Source organism: Equus przewalskii, chromosome 16, assembly GCF_037783145.1.
Source record: "Equus przewalskii isolate Varuska chromosome 16, EquPr2, whole genome shotgun sequence".
NCBI classification, from domain to species: domain Eukaryota; kingdom Metazoa; phylum Chordata; class Mammalia; order Perissodactyla; family Equidae; genus Equus; species Equus przewalskii.
The window spans coordinates 74,586,456-74,607,530 of record NC_091846.1 but is presented as its reverse complement, the minus strand read 5'-3'; the positions used below and the strand labels follow the sequence as shown (position 1 = coordinate 74,607,530).

The window sequence follows — 21,075 nt, the reverse complement described above, 5'->3', positions numbered from 1 at the left end:
ATATTCTTGTATCTCACAGTAGTTTGCATAAAGAATCTTATGTTCATTGCTATTCATGCCTTTTGAGATATATATCCAGCTCCTAAAGCCAGAACTTATCAGATGTCTGCGCTGTAAGTAATCATTTGTTTTTCATATAGATGCAAGTTCTGCTGGGTCACCCAGGCATAATGATCCAACAAGACGTCCAGAACTAGAAGCTGGTACAAACGGAAGAAGTTCAACAACAAGTCCCTTTGTCAAACCAAACCCAGGTATGGCAGCATGACCTGTGTGTGTAGGTCTCTGGGCACCGTACACTTCCTTTCTCAAGAGGTGGAACAGAACCAAAGTACTTTGACACCAGTAGGGTTAACTTGTAGTTACCAAAGTCAGTCATCTTTGCTCACAGTTGGTTGTTATTAATTACTCAATAAGAACAAAATGATTCATTCCCATGAAAGTCTTGCATCCAAAAGAGTAGGATTCATCAGATTTAAGTGTCAATTATTAACACTACTATCCCAGACCAAAGTTGTTTTCCTTGGCTGACGCTTTATCATGCTGGTTGCAACACTGGCTTAAAGCCAGTGTTAGTGTATATATAATTAATGTTCTAATCCGTCATCTAATTATATCTAATCCACAAAGAGCCTGATTGATCCTCTTCTACATTTTAGATGGTAACATCTTAAAATGTTGCATAATGCCATTTTTTTCAGGTAGTTATGTCGAAAATTTTTTTCACCTTTCCAGTGTAAATAAAATACTAAGCAGCTCCTTGGCAAAAGTTTAGAATACCAGATGAAATTTTCTGTCATTTAATTTCATTTTCTTAACGGTCTTTGAACAAATAGCTGTGTATCTGTTCCCATGCTAATGAATTTTTTATGTGGTGCTTGAGCAGACGTCAGCAGTTTTGTATCAGGGACCCGTAGGCCTGGTTGGTAGTCCTGTGAATTTAGCATCTGTAGCAATATTCCATCTCTTTTCAAGCGTCAAGGAGGGAGGTTGTTATTTCTAGCTTTCAATGACAAGATGTGTCAAATTCTTGTGACAAACTGATAAATGGATAATATAATGATGCCAGGCAATTTTTTAGTGCTTAACATTTGGGTTGGCAGTCTGTTCAGTGTGAGAGATTCTGCTGCCTTCCAAATATATTCTAAGTGTAAATCAAATAATACAAACGAGTTACAAGAGGAACGTTCTCCCAGGCCCCATCATTCCTCTCACAGGCTTCTGCCATTCTGCCAGTAGGCAGGGCCTGTCTCTGGAAGGCAGGCTGTTGGGAGTCCCATGAAGCTGCCGTACCTAGAGGAAAGTGGAGGAGCTGGACAGCTTGGGCAGTGAGTGCCAACCCAGAGAACTGGCTGCTTCCTTTTTCCTCCCTGCCGTGGCCTGGGGCTGGCTGACGTGGGTTCAGACATGCGGCAAGATCAAGGGCTGGCTGTCACAGCCCATCCACACGGCTGCCGGATGATGATATCTGAAAGGGAAACGATGTGGTTTGGGAGCAGTGTGAAAGTTCGACCTAGCCACATCTCCTTTCCTGTCGATCGCTGACTTCTGCCATTTGCATTTAGTTATTAAACCAGGTAATTGGTTTGTCAAAGTCTAGCTGCCAGTTAAACCTTTGGCCCTGCTTAGTTTTCACATTTTGAAGGGCCCTGAAAGCGGCCTTTTAGCACTCAGGACAGAGATAACCATTCTGGTTCTTCTCTTCCTCCACCTCTGCAGGTTCTAGCACAGACGGCAACAGCGCCGGACATTCTGGGAACAATATCCTCGGTTCCGAAGTGGCCTTATTCGCAGGGATTGCTTCAGGATGCATCATCTTCATCGTCATCATCATCACGCTCGTGGTCCTCCTGCTGAAGTACCGGAGAAGACACAGGAAGCACTCACCGCAGCACACGGCCACGCTGTCGCTCAGCACGTTGGCCACGCCCAAGCGCAGTGGCAACAACAACGGCTCGGAGCCCAGTGACATTATCATCCCGCTGAGGACTGCGGACAGTGTTTTCTGCCCCCACTACGAGAAGGTCAGTGGGGATTATGGGCACCCGGTGTACATAGTCCAGGAGATGCCTCCCCAGAGCCCAGCGAACATTTACTACAAGGTCTGAGACTTGGCGGTGCCTTCGCTTTCCCGGAGGAAACTTACTGTCCCGCTGCCGCCCAGAGGGTTTGATGACCCCTGTGTCTCGAATGGACTGAAGCACAGCGGGGGAGGGGGAACACTCCTTCTCGGAAGAGCCCTGTTGAGTTGGACAGCTTACCTAGTCTGTAGCGTTTCGGCCGTGGTGAATACAGATGCTCACCGACAGCTGGAAGACTTGTGTAGAAGATGCCCATTCGGACTGCGGCGCTCGCCTCACACCTCTCATCCTCGAAGCCATGGGCTGCAGTCACTCAGGCCTACACAGAAGCCAAGGGAAGGCAGAGCGGTGGGCGGACGGGAGCGAGCTGTGAGCATCCTGGGAAGATGACCCAGGATGCCACGCCTGGAAATGCCGTCTTCTGCCTCGGGTGTGTCCCTCCGAGGTACATCCTGGACTTGTCGCACAGACCTCTGGCTGAGTGAGGCTTTAAAGAGAGAGCTCTAGCTTCTAGTCCTCACTGTTGCACACACTCCCTCTGTTATCCAGGGCTCTGCACTACTTCACTGAGATTTCCTCTCGCTCCATGTTCTGCGTCACTAATGGGACATTAATGTTTGGAGTCTCCTAGTCCATCCATTTGCAACAACAGCTCCAGCTGAATGGGTAATGCATTTTTAGGAATTGTGTTTGCTAATAAGGAGCCCTCCAGCCAGACCCTAGGCTGTCAGCCAAGGAAGACTAGGAATTCGTGGGAAGGGGTAGGCCGGGGAAAAGGGCTGTCTGCAAATGTAGTTCCACGCTGCTGCCTCTGAAACACAGTTGGAGGGGAAAACCCAATTAGGTAGCACAGCACTTTGGTTTTGCTAGGATTTTAAGAGGCAAGAAGGAGACCCAACAACACGTGGTGGATTAGGGTGCATTTGAGGGAATTCACTGTTATCAAATAGCAATGTGCAGGAAAACACATAGTCCCTCTTCGCTGGGTGGCACAAAGGGGCATTGTTGGTAGAGGAGCAGGCTTGGAGGGAAGGGAGAAAGTAGGCCGCTGGTGATGGATTCGGGCAGGACTGTTGTGGTACTGGCAATAAGATGTACAGCTCCGAAGCTGTAGGAAAGTCGGTCTGCTTTGGATGACGTTTAAAGCAGACTCAGCTGCTATACTTATCACATTTTTATTAAACACAGGGAAAGCATTTAGAAGAATAGCAGAGAGCCAAATCTGACCTAGAAGTTTAAAAGCCAAAGGTCACACAGGCTGTAATTCCATCATCATTGACGTTATTAAAGAATGCTCATATATAAAAGGTAGGTCAGATCCCCCGTCCCCACAGTGCCCCTCCCCACCCCTCATCCCTGATTGAGCCTTACGACACTTTGGTTTATGGCGGTGCTGTCCCAGCTGCGAGGCCGCGGGGTAGGTACTGAGTGAGGCCGCAGCGCGGGTGCTCTGGATCAAGGTGAAGCACATATGGCAAACCTCTTAGAGTCCTTACGAGGGAAATAAATTATGATGTCGAGGGGCAGAAGGAAGATAGGGCGTATTTATAATAGGTATATAGAACACAAGGGATATAAAGTGAAAGATTTTTACTAATATATATTTTAAGATTGCACACAATACACACCAGAAGATGTGAAATTCATTTGTGGCAATTAAGTGGTCCCAATGCTCAGTGCTTTAAAAAAAGGAAAATTGGACAGCTACTTCTGGGAAAAACAAATCACTCCAAAAATAACAATAATGAAAGCAAATACAAAAATAACCAAGCCCTCTGAAGGCATCTCACGTAACCGTAGACTAGGAAATGCAAGCCCCAATACCAGGAAATCTATGTGACTGCACCATATATTTAACAATGACAAGATGTTCCGGCATTTATTTTCTGTGCTGTGTTTTCCCTTGCCTTATGGCTGAAGTGTTCGCTAGAATCCACCGGGTCATATCGAGGGGGTTTCAGCTGAAAGTTTAGCTGTAGCTCCCTCATCCCGCCTCCCCCCCCCCCCGCCCCCTCCCTCCTGGGAAACAAAAAGAGTAAACAGGAAACCTACTTTTTATGTGCTATGCAAAATAGACATCTTTAACATAGTCCTGTTACTATGGTAACGCTTTGCTTTCTGAATTGGGAGAAAAAAATGTAGCAACAGCATTTTAAGGTTCTCAAACCTCCAGTGAATACCTGCAAAAATGAGTTGTCACAGAAATTATTCTTCTCTATTTCCTGAACCTGAAAATGATGTTGGTCCAAAGTGCGTGTGTGTATGTATGAGTGGGTGTGTGGTATACATGTGTACATATATGTATAATATATATCTGCAATATATATTATATATATCTATATCATATTTCTGTGGACGGTTGCCATGGTGACCAGCCACAGTACATATGTAATTCTTTCCATCACCCCAACCTCTCCTTTACGTGCATTTGTACAAGATTTTCTTGTAAGCCATCAAAAATTACCTTTAGGATGGGGGAGAGGGGCAAGAAGGGGAAAAATGGGAAATAGTCTGATTTTAATGAAATCAAATGTGTGTGTCATCGGTTGGCTACGTTTTGGTTATATGCTAAACTGTGAAAAATCAGATGAATTGATGAAGAGTTACCTGCAACAAATTGACAAGTGTTCTGTGCGTCTGTTTTGTGTCTGGTGCAGAGTATGACAATCTACCAACTGTCCCTTTATTTGAAGTTGGTTCAGCTTTGGAAAGTTACTGTAAATGCCTTGCTTGTGTTATCATCCCTAGTCACCCGACTTCGGAATTTGCACCATAATGTTTAAGTGAAGATGCTGTAAATAGGTTCAGATTTTACTGTATATGGATTTGGGGTGTTACAGTAGCCTTATTCACCTTTTTAATAAAAATACACATGAAAACAAGACAGAAATGGCTTTTCTTACCCAGATTGTGTACATAAAGCAATGTTGGTTTTTTATAAAGTCTAAGCAAGATGTTTTGTATAAAATCTGAATTTTGCAATGTATTTAGCTACAGCTTGTTAAACGGCAGTGTCATTCCCCTTTGCACTGTAATGAGGAAAAAAAATGGTATAAAAGGTTGCCAAATTGCTGCATATTTGTGCCGTAATTATGTACCATGAATATTTATTTAAAATTTCGTTGTCCAATTTGTAAGTAACACAGTATTATGCTTGAGTTATAAATATTTTTTCTTTTTTTGTTTTATTTTCATAGCCTGTCATAGGTTTTCAATCTGCTTTAGTTCCGCATTGCAGTTAGCCCCCAGAAAATGAACTCCGTGAAGTCACATTCCACGTCTGTTTCAAACTGAATTTGTTCTTAAAAAAATAAAATATTTTTTTCCTATGGAAAAAGCGCCTTCAAAGTATTTTCCTTTCCTTCTTTTTTCTTTTCATTTTTCTTTCTTTTCTGTTTGTTATTTTAATTTGCCTTCTCCTTCTCTGTTTCTCTATAATTACAGTTATCTGGAGCCTTCTGCCCATGGGCATTTTGCGTGTCCATTTTTCAAATCAGGACATGCACGTAATGTGAGTGTTAACCTTGCAAAGAGCCGCGAGCCCATTGGTTTCCCCATAAAACTATTGAACGCACATTTCACTAATAACATTTTATCATCAAGTTGTATAAAATCCTAATCACCCTGAACAGACAGAGTCTCTAGTTTCACCTGGATCACAGTCTGAAGTGAGCTGTGAGAGGAAAAGGAGGGAAATGCATTTTCTCTCAACACTTCATTCCAGATTGATCTGGTTTCCATTCAAGCAGTTCAGTTTGCTATCGACAGCTTCATTTTTCTTCACAGAATAATCCCAGGAGGAAGGAAAAAATCAAATGTTCTTTGTAAAAATTTGACACTGATGGGGGCCAGCCTGGTGGCATAGCGGTTAATCTTGTGTGCTCAGCTTCAATGGCCTGGGGTTCACAGTTTCGGATCCTGGGTGTGGAGCTACACACTGCTCATCAAGCCATGCTGTGGTGGCATCCCACATACAAAGCTGAGGAAGATTGGCACAGATGTTAGCTCAGTGACAATCTTCCTCAACAAAAAAAAAAGGAGAAGAAGAAAGAAATTTAACATTGATGAAAGCACGTTTGTGACACCAGACTGAGGCAAAGCAGAAGCCAGTGGTGTATTTAACCATAGTTTCAATGCTGGCCTTCCTGGGGAGGGTGCCCGGGTGCCTTGAGGGTGGGAGTGTTGTCCCTTCCTCTTGTGGCCTTTGAGGTCTTAGACTTCCCACCCTCAGGGGAGATAATCACCTGCGGGATCTGAGGGTAGAGGTGTAGACAAAGCAGGAGCAGCTATTAGTTACCAAAATAGTGCTCCGATCCTAGCCACATCATCTCGAGTTAATCCTCCCCTTAAGGAGTGAAGTATTTTAGGCAGGGAGGATGAGAAGGGCCCCCGAGGTGAGGAGCCAGAAGATTTTTCAGGCCAGACTGACTCACCCGAGATCACAGCCCCAGTAAAGGGAGAATTCACCTATGTCTCAAAAGCTTCCCAGGAGATTCTCTGTAAAGGCTGGTTTGGGAAGCAGGCATCGCTGTGGCACCCACCTAGCGCACTCGTACTAAAGAAATGTTTGTCAAATCAATGCTGTCCTTCAAAAAAAGAAAAATTCTCCAGAAGTGCACAGTTTCAGTTGACGCTAGAATAGTAGTTGCATTTACTCCATCATTTTATTCCACTGCACCTAACTGCCCGTCCATTGCACACCCAAGTTTAGGGGCACAATTTACAGCCAAGTGACTAAGCCGAATGCTGGGCCTTACCTGCCAAGATCTGGCTGAAAGAAAAGAGCAATGAAGTATTGCCTTTTCTGCTTTCACTCGGTGGCCTCTATTACAATTTGAATTACCAAATACACCATGTCATAGTTTCCACCTTGTTTTTGAAACCACATTTTCCAAATAGAGTAAACCAATCTCAACTAGGAGAGAAGTAGAATGTGCTCAGTTGTTACTCTTCAACTGGCGAAAAGGAATCTCAGATACAGAAACTTCTCACGGAGGTGGTTTAACCAGATGCTCCTGGTGCTGTCTGAAGGGTAAGCCTGCCGTTGCAACATCACTGTGCTGCCTTGCTCAGTGTTCTCCGGCCCGCCGCTGGCCCACGTGACTTCAGAACAGCCCTCACCACCGGTAATTCCCTTTTTGGTAAAACAGTTGCCCATTCGAACATTGTGATAAAAGTTCACAATGGAAATGAGGAAAAAAAATCAATAAAGTATCAGTTGCTGGGTTACTGCTGTGCAGCTTGCTGTTAGTCTCTGGACCTAACCCAGAGAAGAATTAGTGACAGAAAAATAAATAAACAAAAGCCAGGGGAGTAAAACTCACTTTTCTACTGTGGGTAAAACAAGGATGATTACCTGCTTTTTGGCTGAGCAGCCAACAGGTCTTCAAGTGGCTCAAATGAGCCGTAATTGCTACCGTAGGACAAAGGGCACTAAGCCCGGTGTTCTGCTTCTTTTGTTTTTGTTTCCAGTGGATTTGGGCTTGTTTATTATATTTATGCTATAGATGTACTGGAAGGCAAATTTTCAGTGTCGTAATGGAAAAAGAGTATTGTCCATCCTACTCATTCTCATAAGTAGAGAAGCATTTATCGATAGTTGGGGGGTGTATTAAAATGCTATATTTATTTGTAATAAAACAGTGCAGCAGGTAGACAAGTCATTTTTTTAGTCACTAAAGTATGCCCCCAAAGCGGAAGGCACATTCATCTCAAGATTTTTATACTGTGATAAATAGACTAACGAAATCTCTTAAAAACAATTCTTCATATGAAGTTAGTTTTTAAAAAACGACCAACCCACTTGTAGAAAATCCTATATATTAATACGCAGCACGAGGAAAATAGTCCTAATAATAAAATCAGTTTATGGCCAATCATAGGTAGTGGGTAAATGTGTCAGCGCAATGAAAGGTGAGACCTGGCCTCCAGCTGTAGTTCTGCTGCTGCTCACTCCGTGACCTTCCAGCAAACCCCTTCACATCCTGTGCCTCAGCAATGTCGCCCGTAAAGTGAAAGCGTGGGACTCTAATGCGCTGAAGGTGACTTTTAAATTTTTACAGGAGTTGAAACAAAGCCATCAGCATTTTAAGCTATACAGAAGCATCTCCGCACGAGCTTCTGTTTGTCCTGGCATCCCACAAGCAAAGCTCTGGAGCCCTCTAGAGTGGGTCACAGTCAACCCCCCACCCCACTTTTGGCTGCGCTTGACTGCCCACTGCCGCCTCCGTCAAGAGCCCACATCCGGGGCTCAGAGTTCTGCTGTTCTCCATCCTTCCTAGCACCAAATTCAAAAGATCCAATAACTAACAATTTATACATACTGATTAAACTGGGGGCTGTGCTCTTGTGTTTTCAGCCTTTTATCTATAATTGCTCAGTAGTCCTTTTTCCTTTATTTAAAAACCATTTTCAGGTCACTGCGAGCAGGCCCCCAGCTTGTATTTAAATTTTTCATGAAGGCCCCCGGGTCAGGCAACATAGCTAGTGTTGCTGGTGGTTCTTCCACCAGTTAACTCAGCCTAACTTCACTGTCTTCCTGGTAGACTCGCGAGTACTTAGAATTTAATTCTTTTCAAGCTTGTATCTGGAACATATCCTAATTATTTATATCTCCTTTATTATTTATACTTCTGATTCTGTAGCAAAAAACTGTATAATGGAAAAAACATCCTTTAGTTGATAATAGAGCTATTATTTCCTAAGTGCCATTCATGCTTAATAAAGAGATTAGAGTTCTTGTGTGTGTTTTGTTTTCAAAGCCATGGTGACTCTTTATCTTAAAAAGTCCGAGAACAGCAGGGGCGATAAATGTCATCAAAGAAAACTACTTAAGATCAACTGCATGAGTCGTGACAAAGATTCCTCTTAAGCCAAACGCAACAAGATTCTTCTTCAGGTGTATCAATTTGTACAGTGGCTTCATTAAAACAACATTAGAGGAAGGCAAAAAACGTGGTAGAAATTCATGCCTAGCTCTAGGAACCATTGAGTGGGGAAAGAAAAAAAGTGATGCTACAGGAGGAGCTCCGGGCTTGCTACATCCATCATTAGGATCTAAGGTATTCAGTCTCTTAGTTCTTTATCGTCTGGGTAATCCACATCTTACTCAAGATGCAGAGAAAGGTGTGAGAGGTTTCCATAAACATAACTCCAAATTTCTTTGTTTTATATGTATAATTTAGTGTAGTTTGGATTCTTTTACATCCTTTTCATGAGGTGCCATTTGACTCAGAGAAAGCGTCCAACCCACAGAACTTCTGGCTCCTCGTGAGACCAGAGCGAAGCGCAGAGCTGCTCCCCCTCAGGCTAGCCGTCAGAACGCTGGTGCTTCGCGACACTCACGGGGACCTCCTAAGGTTTAACTCAACTAGGTGCGTCTAATTTTGAAGTGCGGCTTATAAAACAACAAATCAAAAATGATTCTCTCTGTAGCTTGTCAGCAGGGAACACTTACGAATTAGAAGGAACGGCGTTGAGGCCAACGCAGCACATGCTCAGTTGGGCCTTTTGAGTTGACTGGTCCAGGACACTGACAAGGAGCCCACTGAAGCTGACACATGCTTATCTACATGCCAAAATCTTCTGTCTAGTGAACATACACACACACATACAATTAATTTGTTCTCTTATCCAATACACGTAATGTATGCCAGGTGGTGTGCTAAGCATTGGTGATGATGCCGTGAAAGACAAGATTCCTCCTACTGGGGAGTTCACAGCTTAGTCAGCAATTCAAAACTTTCACAGATAACAACTAAGCATCTCAGATGTGTGTATGAAAGCAGGTAAAACGATTATAACCGCTCTATGTTTTATTCCTGGAGCATCTTTTCAAAAAAGTATTTGTCTATTAGTAACCTCCTTTTCGACCCCTCTATCTTCTGTTACAGTGGGTTGAATTTCTTTCCTTTTAAACCTTTCATTACATATATGCCAACCGGCAGTGAGGGTGCTAAATTTAGAATAACTGTTCTTCAAAACATCTTAGGAGTTTGCCTTAAGTGCCTGCCTCTGGCCTTAAAGGGCAAATCAAAATGTTTCCAATTGGTTTCCAGCCCACATTACAATGTGTATGTGTATTTGAAAGACTGTTTCTTGGCTATAATTGGTAGTTTTCTTGTAGCTAGTTCTGAGGAAAGAATTGCAGAGAGCTTTCTGTCTGCTAACAGTAGTTAGCACTGAGCTCAAAAACAGTAGGGAAAAAAAATGAAGTCTGAGCATCTGGGATGTTTGCCAGAGTGCCCCACAAGTTACGTGCAGCAGAAGCCTTTCTGGCGAGCAGACACGGGGCTCCTCCTGCAGAAACCCAGGTCTCTGCCTTTCAACTTCCCTCCTTGGAAAGGGGAGAGGAAAGATAAGGGGCTCCTACCAGCTCCCTTAAATATTTTAGATAAAAATAATGACTGTTAATCTCACTCTAACTTACACAAATTTATTCCTCCATGCTGTTGGCTGAGTGTCAGGAAAAGACGAGAGCACACCATTTTCCAGGAGCACGTGTCAGAAGTTCATTTGTACCGAGCGGACACATACAGGTTTATAAGTATATCCCTTGGATGTGATAGAAGCACTGTTCACCATTTCCAAAGAGCAAGCTATGGTTTACTTTGCCAAACAATGGAAAGTACACCTTGATGGTCTCTTCTCTCAAGCTCCCTCACCACACCATGGGGACAAGATTTTGGCTGCAGAGAACTGCCGAATGTGGGAAACATCAGAGTTTATGTATAACACGATGAGCAGAATTCATCAACCTTTGTGCGCAGTGATCATTAACCACCCAGGGAGAGGCAGCTGTCAACTGGAATGGCAGCCTACCTCGCCTCCTAAAGAATGACCTGTAGGGACATACTTTTTCCCTGAGTCACCACCACCTGGAGGACATGAGAGAGAATGGATTAAAGTCATATGGCTGTGCATCCCCCTGTGCATTGTTTTTAAGAGTCTCATTTGTGCTAACTTTAAGAACAGATTCCAGAAAAGTGTTTGAAATATGGCAACAGAATTTTTTAAACAGCATCGCCAGCCAAGCAGGTCTGGTGATTACGACAGTGATTAAGGAGTTTAAAGAGTCTGGTTATGCTTAATAAGGCTGCCCAGCTCTTTATAGACCTGAACAGAAATCTTTTCAGAGAACTCGTTCTGCTGCATGCCATTGTCACCACTGTTTTCTGTGCTGTGTCTTGATTTCAGATTTTTGTGTGTGTGTGCTGAGGAAGATTAACCCTGAGCTAACATCTGTGCCAGTCTTGCTCCACTTCATAAGTGGGTCACCACCACAACATGGCTGACGAATGGTGTAGGTCCACACCCAGGATCTGAACCCGCAAACCTGCGCTGCCATAGTGGAGCATGTGGAACTTAACCACCATGCCATGCGGCTGGCCCCAATTTCAGATTTTGATGTCTGATTTATGACATTTTAATATGTCTAACTACAAACCCCATCTATCTCAACCCTAAGGTGGAAAGATGGACGATCTATGAAGCTCTGTGTTCTTAGGTGGTATGTTTTTTATCATTTTGTTTCATTTTATTTTTCTTAGCTTTTTACTTGGAAAATTTTTAGATATACAGAAAAGTTGAAAGACTAGAACAATGAACTCTGTTTACTACCATGTATATTCAACAATTAATGGTTTGCACATATGTGTGTGCCCAGTGTGTCTATACACACACACGCACACACACACAAACTCTGGTTGAAGCATTTGAAAGTAATTGCAGATCTCATGCTACTTCCTCTCCACCTCTCAGCATCTGAGAAGAAGGAATCCCCCTCATCTAACCACAATACCATTATCCATCTTGAGAAAATTAACAAGAATTTCATAATATAATCAACTAGTCTGTTAAATTTATCTTTTTACATTTTTATTTTGGATAAAAATAGTGCTGTACTTGCATCTGTAAAAATTAGATTTCTTTCTCATCCCCTCCTCCATCCCTCAAAGTAACCATCATAAACAGAATCCTGTCTATCTGTTCAGAAAAATATTGTAGGCATATACATGCACATAAATACATGTTTTTTAAAAAATTGTCTCTATAGGGATCACACTATACACATTGTTGTATGTCGTGCTTTTTGGTAAATAATACATCTTGGAGACCCTTCCTCCTTGGTACATTCAGATTAACCTTTTTTAACGACCATATAATATACCACAGTTCATTTCAAACATCACCCACTAGCAAAATTTGGTTTTTAAGCTCCTACTCCACAAGGCCTCATGAGGATCTCCTGATTAGTGACAGAGACGGGGAGACTCATCAGGTAATTTATTACTGCCCTATTTTTCCAGCCTCACTTCCCATTAGGTTGAGGGCAATGGGCCACAAGGAGAATGATGTATGAAGGATAAAAAAGCAGGTTTGGGGTCCCCATGCTCCTCTCTTCCTCTGCTGTGGTGATGAGGATGTCACAAGTTCCAGAGGATACAGCTCAAAAACGGTGGAGGCTGGACCAGCCTGGGTCCCGAGTGGCTGTGTGGAGCAGAGCCTCCTCCTGACCTGTATTACTTACTATGCTCCTTGCGTGAGAACTCAAATTTACATGTTAAGCCTGAAGATTTGAAGGATTGTTTGTTACCACAGCAAGAGCCTACCTATCCTAATTTGTATGTGCTTAACACCTTGAGTTATTTTTCCAAGTATATCCTGTGCTCCTAGTGGTGGAATTGCTGTATGAAAGAGAATACACGTTTGAGATTTTGAGAGATGCTGTCAGAATGCCTTCTAATAGCCTTCCTCTTTTTTTTTCTTTTTTTCTGGTTTAAATATATAGCTTCTGCTCCACTCCATTGCCTCCCTTCTCCAGTTTGTTTGTGTTTTTCCTCTGTGATGTCCTTTAAAACCTACAAGAGGCAAATAGGACGGATGAGATTAAGATTAACAGGAGCTTTTTGTTTGTGTGTGTTGCTGTATGTAAAGTACCTTCTCTGAAGCAGCAATTGCTGGGACACTATGTATTACTTTGGTGCTAAGCTCTGAGAGTTAGAAATGTCACACACACAATTATATATAACTGTATAAACATAAATGTTCATTAGTGTATTCAAGACTAATACAGGACCAATATCTGCCTGTATACCCAGAACCTGTGGGCTTGCGCTGAGATCGTGATGCAGAGAGACTTAGATTTTGCTTCTAGTAGAGAAGTGCCTATGAGCCACTTACCCACAGTCAGTTATCCCACTCATGCAAGTTGTACTAAGTATCCAAGATCTAATAGAAATTACACCCAGTGAGATTTAGGCCTTGTAGGACATTTGGTTCTATCCAAAACCTCCATAAGACATTTGGTCCATGCCAAAAGGTCCTTGATATCTGGTCATCTTTGGTCCTGTCCAAAATGTCCACAAAGACAGCTAGTCCATGCCAAAAGGTCCTTGATTTTGGTCCTGTCCAAAACCATTTGGCATTGACCAAATACGCTCATAGCCATTTTCAATAGGACCAAATGTCAAGGCATTTTTGGTGTGGACAAAATGTCTTATGGACCAAATGTCTTATGGACGTTTCACACCGGACAAATGTCTGCTAATTGATTTCGGCAGTCTAGTTATGACCCTTATAATGATGTTTCAGTCAGTGATGGACTGTATATATGAAGGTGATCCCATAAGATTGGTACCATAGAGCCTAGGTGTGTGGTAGGCTATACCATCCAGGTTTGTGTACGTGCACTCTGTGATGTTCACACAGTAAAATACCTACGACGCATTTCTCAGACTGTATCCCTGTCATTAAGCAACACGTGACTGTAATTGTCTCATGAATTTGATATACTTTGTTTCTTCTGTCTCTGTTTTTACTAAATGCACGTGGACTGGGATCCAGAACCAACAAGGGGATATGTTAATAGTTCTACGGAAAAATCGTAAGCCATGGGCTTTATTTAGTTCACCCCATATTTACTGGGTGTCTCCTCTAAACGACTCCTCATTTGCCTAAAATTGTGCTAGAAGCTTTGAAGGCGAAATAGAAAGCACCTAAGATAAAGCTGCTGTTAAAATAGCAGTCACAGCCCAGTATTTTAATCTTAGTTTTCAAGAGGAACATGTTCTTGTTAGGAAAATAGACTTTGTTTATTAAGAAAAATAAAATTTTAGGAAAATGAACAATTGTTCTAAAAATTATAACTCTCTACTAAAGTAGTTCTGTAAACTTTGGTGCCCCGTCTTAAAATAGAGCTTCCTAGAACAATAAGGACTAGAGTGTGACCCACAGATCCTTTTTTCCCAACAAGCGCAGAAGATTGTTGACAGATAAGAGGCTGATCACAGCTTGACGTTTTCTCTCTCTTGGGGGTATTACCTTTTGAAACAGGGCTCAATCTCTTCAGTTAAAGGACATAAACTCTCTAACATAATTCTAGTGATCAGATAAGAAGAAGGAACGGAGATGAGGAGATATGCGTGTGTGTATTTTTTCTTAGATAATAACTTAGAACTCCTTAGAGCTAGAATAGAACTTAGATCTGGAACCCCCTAAGTCATGCTAAATGTGCGGTTGTCCATTTCCTCCTGGATAAGGCTCGTCCTAATCCTCTCAAGTCTCTGTCGTGGACAGACACCTACTCTCTAGGCCTCCTCAATGCCCGTCTGGACCTTGCTTGTCTCCATGGGTTATAGATGGTTCAGAAATAGAGATGAAACCAACAGATCAGAGAATTTACAGAGGGGCTGGCAAAAGGATCAGCCCTTAGAAAAATGGTGAAGCTGTTTTTGAGTGAGTTTAACGCACCTCTGCTTCGTCCTTCCTCCCACGTCTCATGTCCTGGGGCCTCCTGAGTAACAGGCAAGCATTCCTCCCGGCTGGCCCCCTTCATCCCATCACCAGGCTGCAAAGTTTGCTTTGGCATGAACCACACCCACTGACGTCTCCCTGCTCAGTATCTGAGTTCCTCCACCCCCAAATTTCAACTGTCTAATCTGATGAACAGTTTCTAAAGGTTAGAAGGCCTTGCTCAGGAAACATATGGTTTATTTAACTTGGGCCTTCTGAAGACAATGCCTCTGTTTTTCTTATTTTTCCAAATAAAACGTCAACTCTTAGCAAGTCAATATAGAAATAATTTTTTGGCAACAAAAGCTTCTCTGTAACATTCAAACTATGCCTTCCCCATCCAGACGTAGGATTGGCTTTGGCTCCAGTTCCCCAGAACAGTAAAGACAAGCATAATTTGTTTTTCTTTTCCTCTTTCCTCTTTTTCACACCATGAAAACTCTCAATTTTTTCTTTCAGGCATTGAGAAACTGGGTGAGGCGTTTAATTATTTTAGAAACACACACAATAGCTAATAGTGATATCCAAGAAAAGAGAATATGGAGTGCATTTGTTTTCTTTTAGATTCTTTCCCTTTTTTTTTTTGCCAATTTCCACATGCCGGGAAATAGCTCCCAGGGCTTGTGCTCTGTGGATCTGAGCCACAGGAGGTTTAAACAAAGCATTACAAAAACACAGTAGAAAAAGATCACATTGACCATATCATATTGACTTGACCAGCCAGTGCTATCTCCCCCTGAGTTTGGAATTCATTGGTATGCAACTCGGTGCAATGTTGCTCATCACCACAACTTTCCTACTTCCTGCACTGTGCCAAATCTGCAAGTGGTGGCCTTCCTGTTACATGGTATTTGACATGTAAAGGGGCTCTTTCAAAAATGCAGTGCTGGGGCCAGCCCTGTGGTCAAGTGGTTAAGTTCACGTGGTCTGCTTCAGCAGCCCAGGGTTTCACTGGTTCGGATCTTGGGCACGGACCCAGCACTGCTCATCAAATCATGTTGAGGCGGCGTCCCACAGAGCAGAGCCAGAAGGACCTGCAACTAGAATATACAACTATGTGCTGGGGGTCTTTGGAGAGAAGAAAAAAAAAAAGATTGGCAACAGATGTTAGCTCAGGTGCCAATCTTTAAAAAAAAAAAAATGCAGTGCTATCATGGTCACAGCTGTCATGAAAGATGGCTGAAAGTTCGTGTCTGGTGGCAATGGGTGGCAGTGGGAGTCTGCTCCTGCTGCTTTTTCACTATAAGTTCTTGAGAAAGCTACTTAACCTCCGGGAACCTCAGTTTCTTCATCAATGAAGAGGCCTATTAACCCCCACCTTGAAGAGCTGTTGTGAAGATTAGTGGAGATAACATACATAATTGGGCCTAGAAGATAACAGGCTCTCAATAATGATCTTTAAATGGTGCTTATTTCAAAGAGCTGATCTCTAGACTTGGCTTTGTAAAGATTTTACTCTTGACCCCAAGTAATCTGTGTTGCTGATTTTTCTAAAGCTATATTTCTTTTAATGGACATGCAATGCATGAATATTAACAATATCACATTATATATACAGCATCTTTAGATGTCTCTAAATGAAGGGAAAACCGTTAGCAATTTTTTTCCAGAGTAAGGAAAGAATAAACTTTGTTTTCACGTGACAGTTCTGCCTTTATTGTTTAAGCCCATGCCAACATGTACTTTATATGAAGGTGCTACCGGTTCAGACCTAAAGTGAGATCTTGTTTTTCCTGGTTTATACAATTGAGCAAAATACATGGTAGCTGTAATAATATAAAAGTGTCCATCGAATGTGTCACTGCAAAGTTTCCTGCTCGTGTCTGCATTCTACATTTGCTGGCTGCAGCCAGAGAACAGAACTTTCCCAAACAGGTCAGGGCAGGAGTGGAGGTGTTCCTAAGAAGCCGTTGATTTCCAGAGCTAGTGGGATGGTGATGGGTCTGCCTCTGGACATGGCCACAGTAGTGTCATTCTCCTAAGTTGGTAGAGAATCTGACCAACTTCACAGCATATTTAATGAGTGCACAAATTCCCTTCTAACCAAATGTTAGGGGCTGAATTGTGTCCTCTCTCAAATTTATATGTTGAAGTCCTAACCCCAATAACTCAAAATGTTACCATATTTGAAGACAAGGTCTTCACAGTGGCAATCGATTTCAAGTGGGCCCTCATCCCATGTCACTTGTGTCCTTATAAGAAAAGAAAATCTGGACACAGACACACACAGAGGGAAGATGATGTGATGACACAGGGAGAAGATGACCATCTGTAAGTCGAGGAGAGAGGCCTGGGACAGATCCTTCCTTCACAGCCCTCAGAAGCAACCAACCCTGTTGACACCTTGATCTCAGACTTCCGGCCTCCAGAATTGTGAGAAAATATGTATTGTTTAAGCCAGCTGATCTCTGGTACTTTGTTACATCAGCTCTAGCCAACTATTATACCAAATATCTCCCTCAACTAGTGATTGATCTGAAAGAAATCCCTAGACTCCTTGTCACCTGCTTTCCATAACTTATGGAGCTGGTATTAGAAAAAAAGATGCTCCGGTCAAAAACCGGGCATTCTCTAGAGCATGAGTTGGCAAACATTTTCTGTAAAGGGCCAGACAGGAAACATTTTAGTCTTTGCGGACTCCAAGGTGTCTGTTGTGACTACTCGATCTTGCTGTCGTAGTGTGAAGGCAGCTATAGACTGTAGGTAAACAAGTGGCAGAGGCCGTGTTCCAATAAAACGTTATGGAAACAAGCGGTGGGCTGGATCTGCAGGCTCCTGGAGCAGAGCATCATCTGGGTTATCCCACCCGTGCCTTTCTGTGCCTTTGAACTAGTTTATAACTCTGTAAGTTGTAGATAACTGATAGCAAAGCACTGCTGTCCCAAGACATGGGAATAAATTCTGTGGAGGTGAGGTAGGAGTTCAATGGACCTTCCTCCTCTGATGTGGAAGGAGCTGCTTTTGCCCTCTTCTGCACTTTCATTTCCATATTCCTCATCCAAAAATTGTGCCTGTCCTTTACATTCTCTTTTAAACTGATTGTTGCATCTTACCAGTTCCCTCATTAATGAGTTAAGTAAAATCTTTAACATGTGTCCATTTTTATTTTTGTTTGAGAGTCATAGTTTGACCTATTTTTAGAAAATTATGCTTTTAAACACTGGCTAAAGTGATTGTGTTATCTGGGCAGATTAAAACATTGGCTATGATGTCCTATGGAAACTCTGAGAAGCCCAAGCGTGTGCGGCAGTGAATAATAAAGTTTTAATATAGCAGGTTGTTCATTTGTCCTGGGTTGATGGGTGCCAGCCTGGATCCTGGGCAGCCAAACAGGGAGGTGCAGAGCTTGGAGCAGAGGCCTGGAATTCAGCAGATCTTGGCCTGCACTCCAGAGGACTACTTAATTGTTTGTGACCTTGGGCATCTCCCTCAAGCTCTGGAGGCCTAACTTTTCTCACCGTAGAATGGGAACAGTAGTATGAAGTATTATAGGAATCAAACGAGACAATGAACATGAAAGATTTGTCAGGGTGTGTAGCACATTCTGAGAGCATAATACATGGCGTGTCGGCTAAGTAAATGCAGCCAGTCATTATTATGACGGCAAGAATGAAGGCATGTAGAGAGTTTGACGGGGTGTGCAACAGAGCAAGGGAAAAATGTTGCCCTACCGTTAACTTTGTCTGGGTGACAGCATTACGTTGTTAGAGCGGTGTGCGAGCAGAAAGTGGTGCTGCAGCCAAGAGGGTAACTCTTTCATATCTCCCAACCCGACAATAGCCAGGAATTTCCTTGGCAATTTTCTGCCAATGATTCATACTTACAAATTTTATGATAAATAGGTAACAAAAACACACAGTCACAAAGCTATTCCCCCAAAGGGTTGTGGATGGGGACAGGCTGTGCGGCTGCTGGATCCGGCACGGCCAGAGCAGCTTCTGAGTCCAGAAAAAGTACGAGGGTCAGACTGCAACATCAGGCTGAAATAATTTGACTTCAGAGACCAGGAGATTTGTCTTCTTCAGGGTTGCTTTCTATTTCTTAGTTTAGATCTATGCTGATTACGAATGCATCAAGTCTCAAAACATGTTATGTATCAGTTACTTTTATGCATTTCTTTGAAGAAGTTGTTAATTTTATTTTTAAATGGTTCTGTTCAACTTACATTTCAAATGTCTGCACACACCAGAAGGAAAGCTCCTCAAATTCAACAAATGTGCAATGATCTGCAATTATGCCGACTTCCAAGCCAGGGGCATGGGGGATACAGGATGAAGATGGCTTAGCTGATCACCACGAGGCTTTCAATCCTCTGGGTAGGCAAGGATGCTCTTAGTTATAACCCAAGGGAGGGTGGGGCAGGGCCTCCATTAGGGCTGCTGCTCCAGGGACAACATCCACAGTAAATCACTCTTACAGAGGCTCCTACCGCCCCTATCTAGTTGCCAGGTTAGTGAAAGTTACCAGGAGAAATGCCTAGGTGGATCTGCTCAGGAGCGGGGACCAGAGGGAGAAGGGCAAGGAAGGCCTGTTGCCATAGCTCCCAAGTGATTATCATCATAAGTGAATCACGCTGTGTGTGCAGCTTCATTTCTTGGGGTTCTATGTTTAGCTCATGCCATGAAGATAATATGCTACTTTTGCTCTCACCATGAAAAAAACAGACAGATAGCTGTCATTGTGCTCCAAAGGCAAAGGGACATGATACCTTAGCTCCGATCAGGATAGGGAACCAGCTAAGTGTATTCAGGAGGGTCCAGTTAACTCAGCAAGTGCTCAGCCCTCACAGTCCTGCCCCTGGGCCACCATGCACAGCCTGGAGACAGTGCTTATAAACATCTTTTGACTGTAACCCAGTTACATGTTACATGGTTACCTAGTGCGTGCGTGCACACACATGCACACACGCACCATACAACTGAAACAAAAGTTTTATGCAACATTTACTATTATCCTATGTATGTAATCTAACATTTTGTGTACTTATTTTCTCTTTTTCAGTTTGAAAAAAAATCCAATCTAATTCATTACATTTATTTCACAACTTTTTCCAACTTCCTATGGTTCAAACCCACAATGTGAAAAACACTGGTAGAGGAGTTTTACCATTCTCTAAAGGAGTTCCATGTCATATGGGCATTAAGTTAAGGCCACTGAAGCTGTCAACAAGTGAGGAAATATTCTCGCATCCAAATGGATTTATTTATCCAAATAAAATCTTGCCGCATAGTGAGTGCAGTTTTCTAGCCAAGTCTGTGCCTCAGTTTCCTCATCTGTAAAGTGGGGACACTGTCACTCCCAGTCTCATAGGTTTGTCACGATGGTTAGATGGGTTAATAAAAGGAAAGTGCTAAAACTATACTGTCTGTAGTAAGGTTGTTAGCTTTTATTGCTATTATTATTTTTGTTATTTTATTTACATACAACAGATTTGGTGAATGGGTAAAGATACAAACGGTTTTGTAAATGATTATTTAATTTTTTAAAAATCGTAACTGAAGATGAAAGCTTTTCTTCCCTGCACTTTTCATTTTAGAGCAGCCATTAAAAACTGCAATTACAATGCAGAAGATCAAATCGGGAGCCCCCACAGAGTTTGTCTTAATAATCTTTACGAAGTTACAGCTGACACCGTTTCCGAATCATCTATTAGTAGCGCAATATGCCAATGAGAAGCGTACCAGCAAACCTTCGTTTTATAGACTCCACCAGTTCCATCTCTGTTACAAAGACCTCCTCCAAAGGCTCAGTCGACTTTTCTCTCTAAGGTGACGTCAGGACAACTAGAGGCTCAACTCCAGGGGTGGGCTCCAGGCCTCCTGGGCCTGAACTCCATCCTGGCAGGACGCGTGCCCGTCTGGGGCTGTGGGAGGATCAGGGGCATAGGCCTGCCAGAGGCTTCTGTCTCTGAGGAGCCGAGAAGTGTCCTCGGAAAGCGTCACTGGAAAACCAAAAAGAGATGGGGCTCGTCAATTTGATTCAAAGCCATGTGCCGAGGCTCCAGGGAGGCCTGATTCAGAACACGACATTCTGCCCCGTCCCTAGCCCCCAGGCCTAGCCCTCACCTGTTCCCACCAGAGTCCTGGGCAACAGACTGAAATCAAAGCAATGGACAAATTAGAAGAAAAATTTTACCAAAATCTCTGTTGCTTGGTGAGAGCACAAGGCCTGGCTTCAATTCAGAAAACATCTGGGCTCACAG

The 21,075-nt window shown here is 42.8% G+C and overlaps 1 protein-coding gene across 1 annotated transcript in view; it reads left to right on the top strand.

Annotated features, from left to right (window-relative positions):
* EFNB2 (ephrin B2) overlaps positions 1–5,418 on the top strand; it is a 45,124-nt gene extending 39,706 nt beyond the window's left edge. Inside the window, exons 4-5 of the mRNA XM_070579262.1 lie at positions 141–254; positions 1,720–5,418. Coding sequence (XP_070435363.1) covers positions 141–254; positions 1,720–2,108 — 503 coding nt within the window. The 3' untranslated portion in view covers positions 2,109–5,418. The remainder of the gene's footprint in view (positions 1–140; positions 255–1,719) is intronic.
* The last annotated feature ends 15,657 nt before the right edge of the window (positions 5,419–21,075 follow it).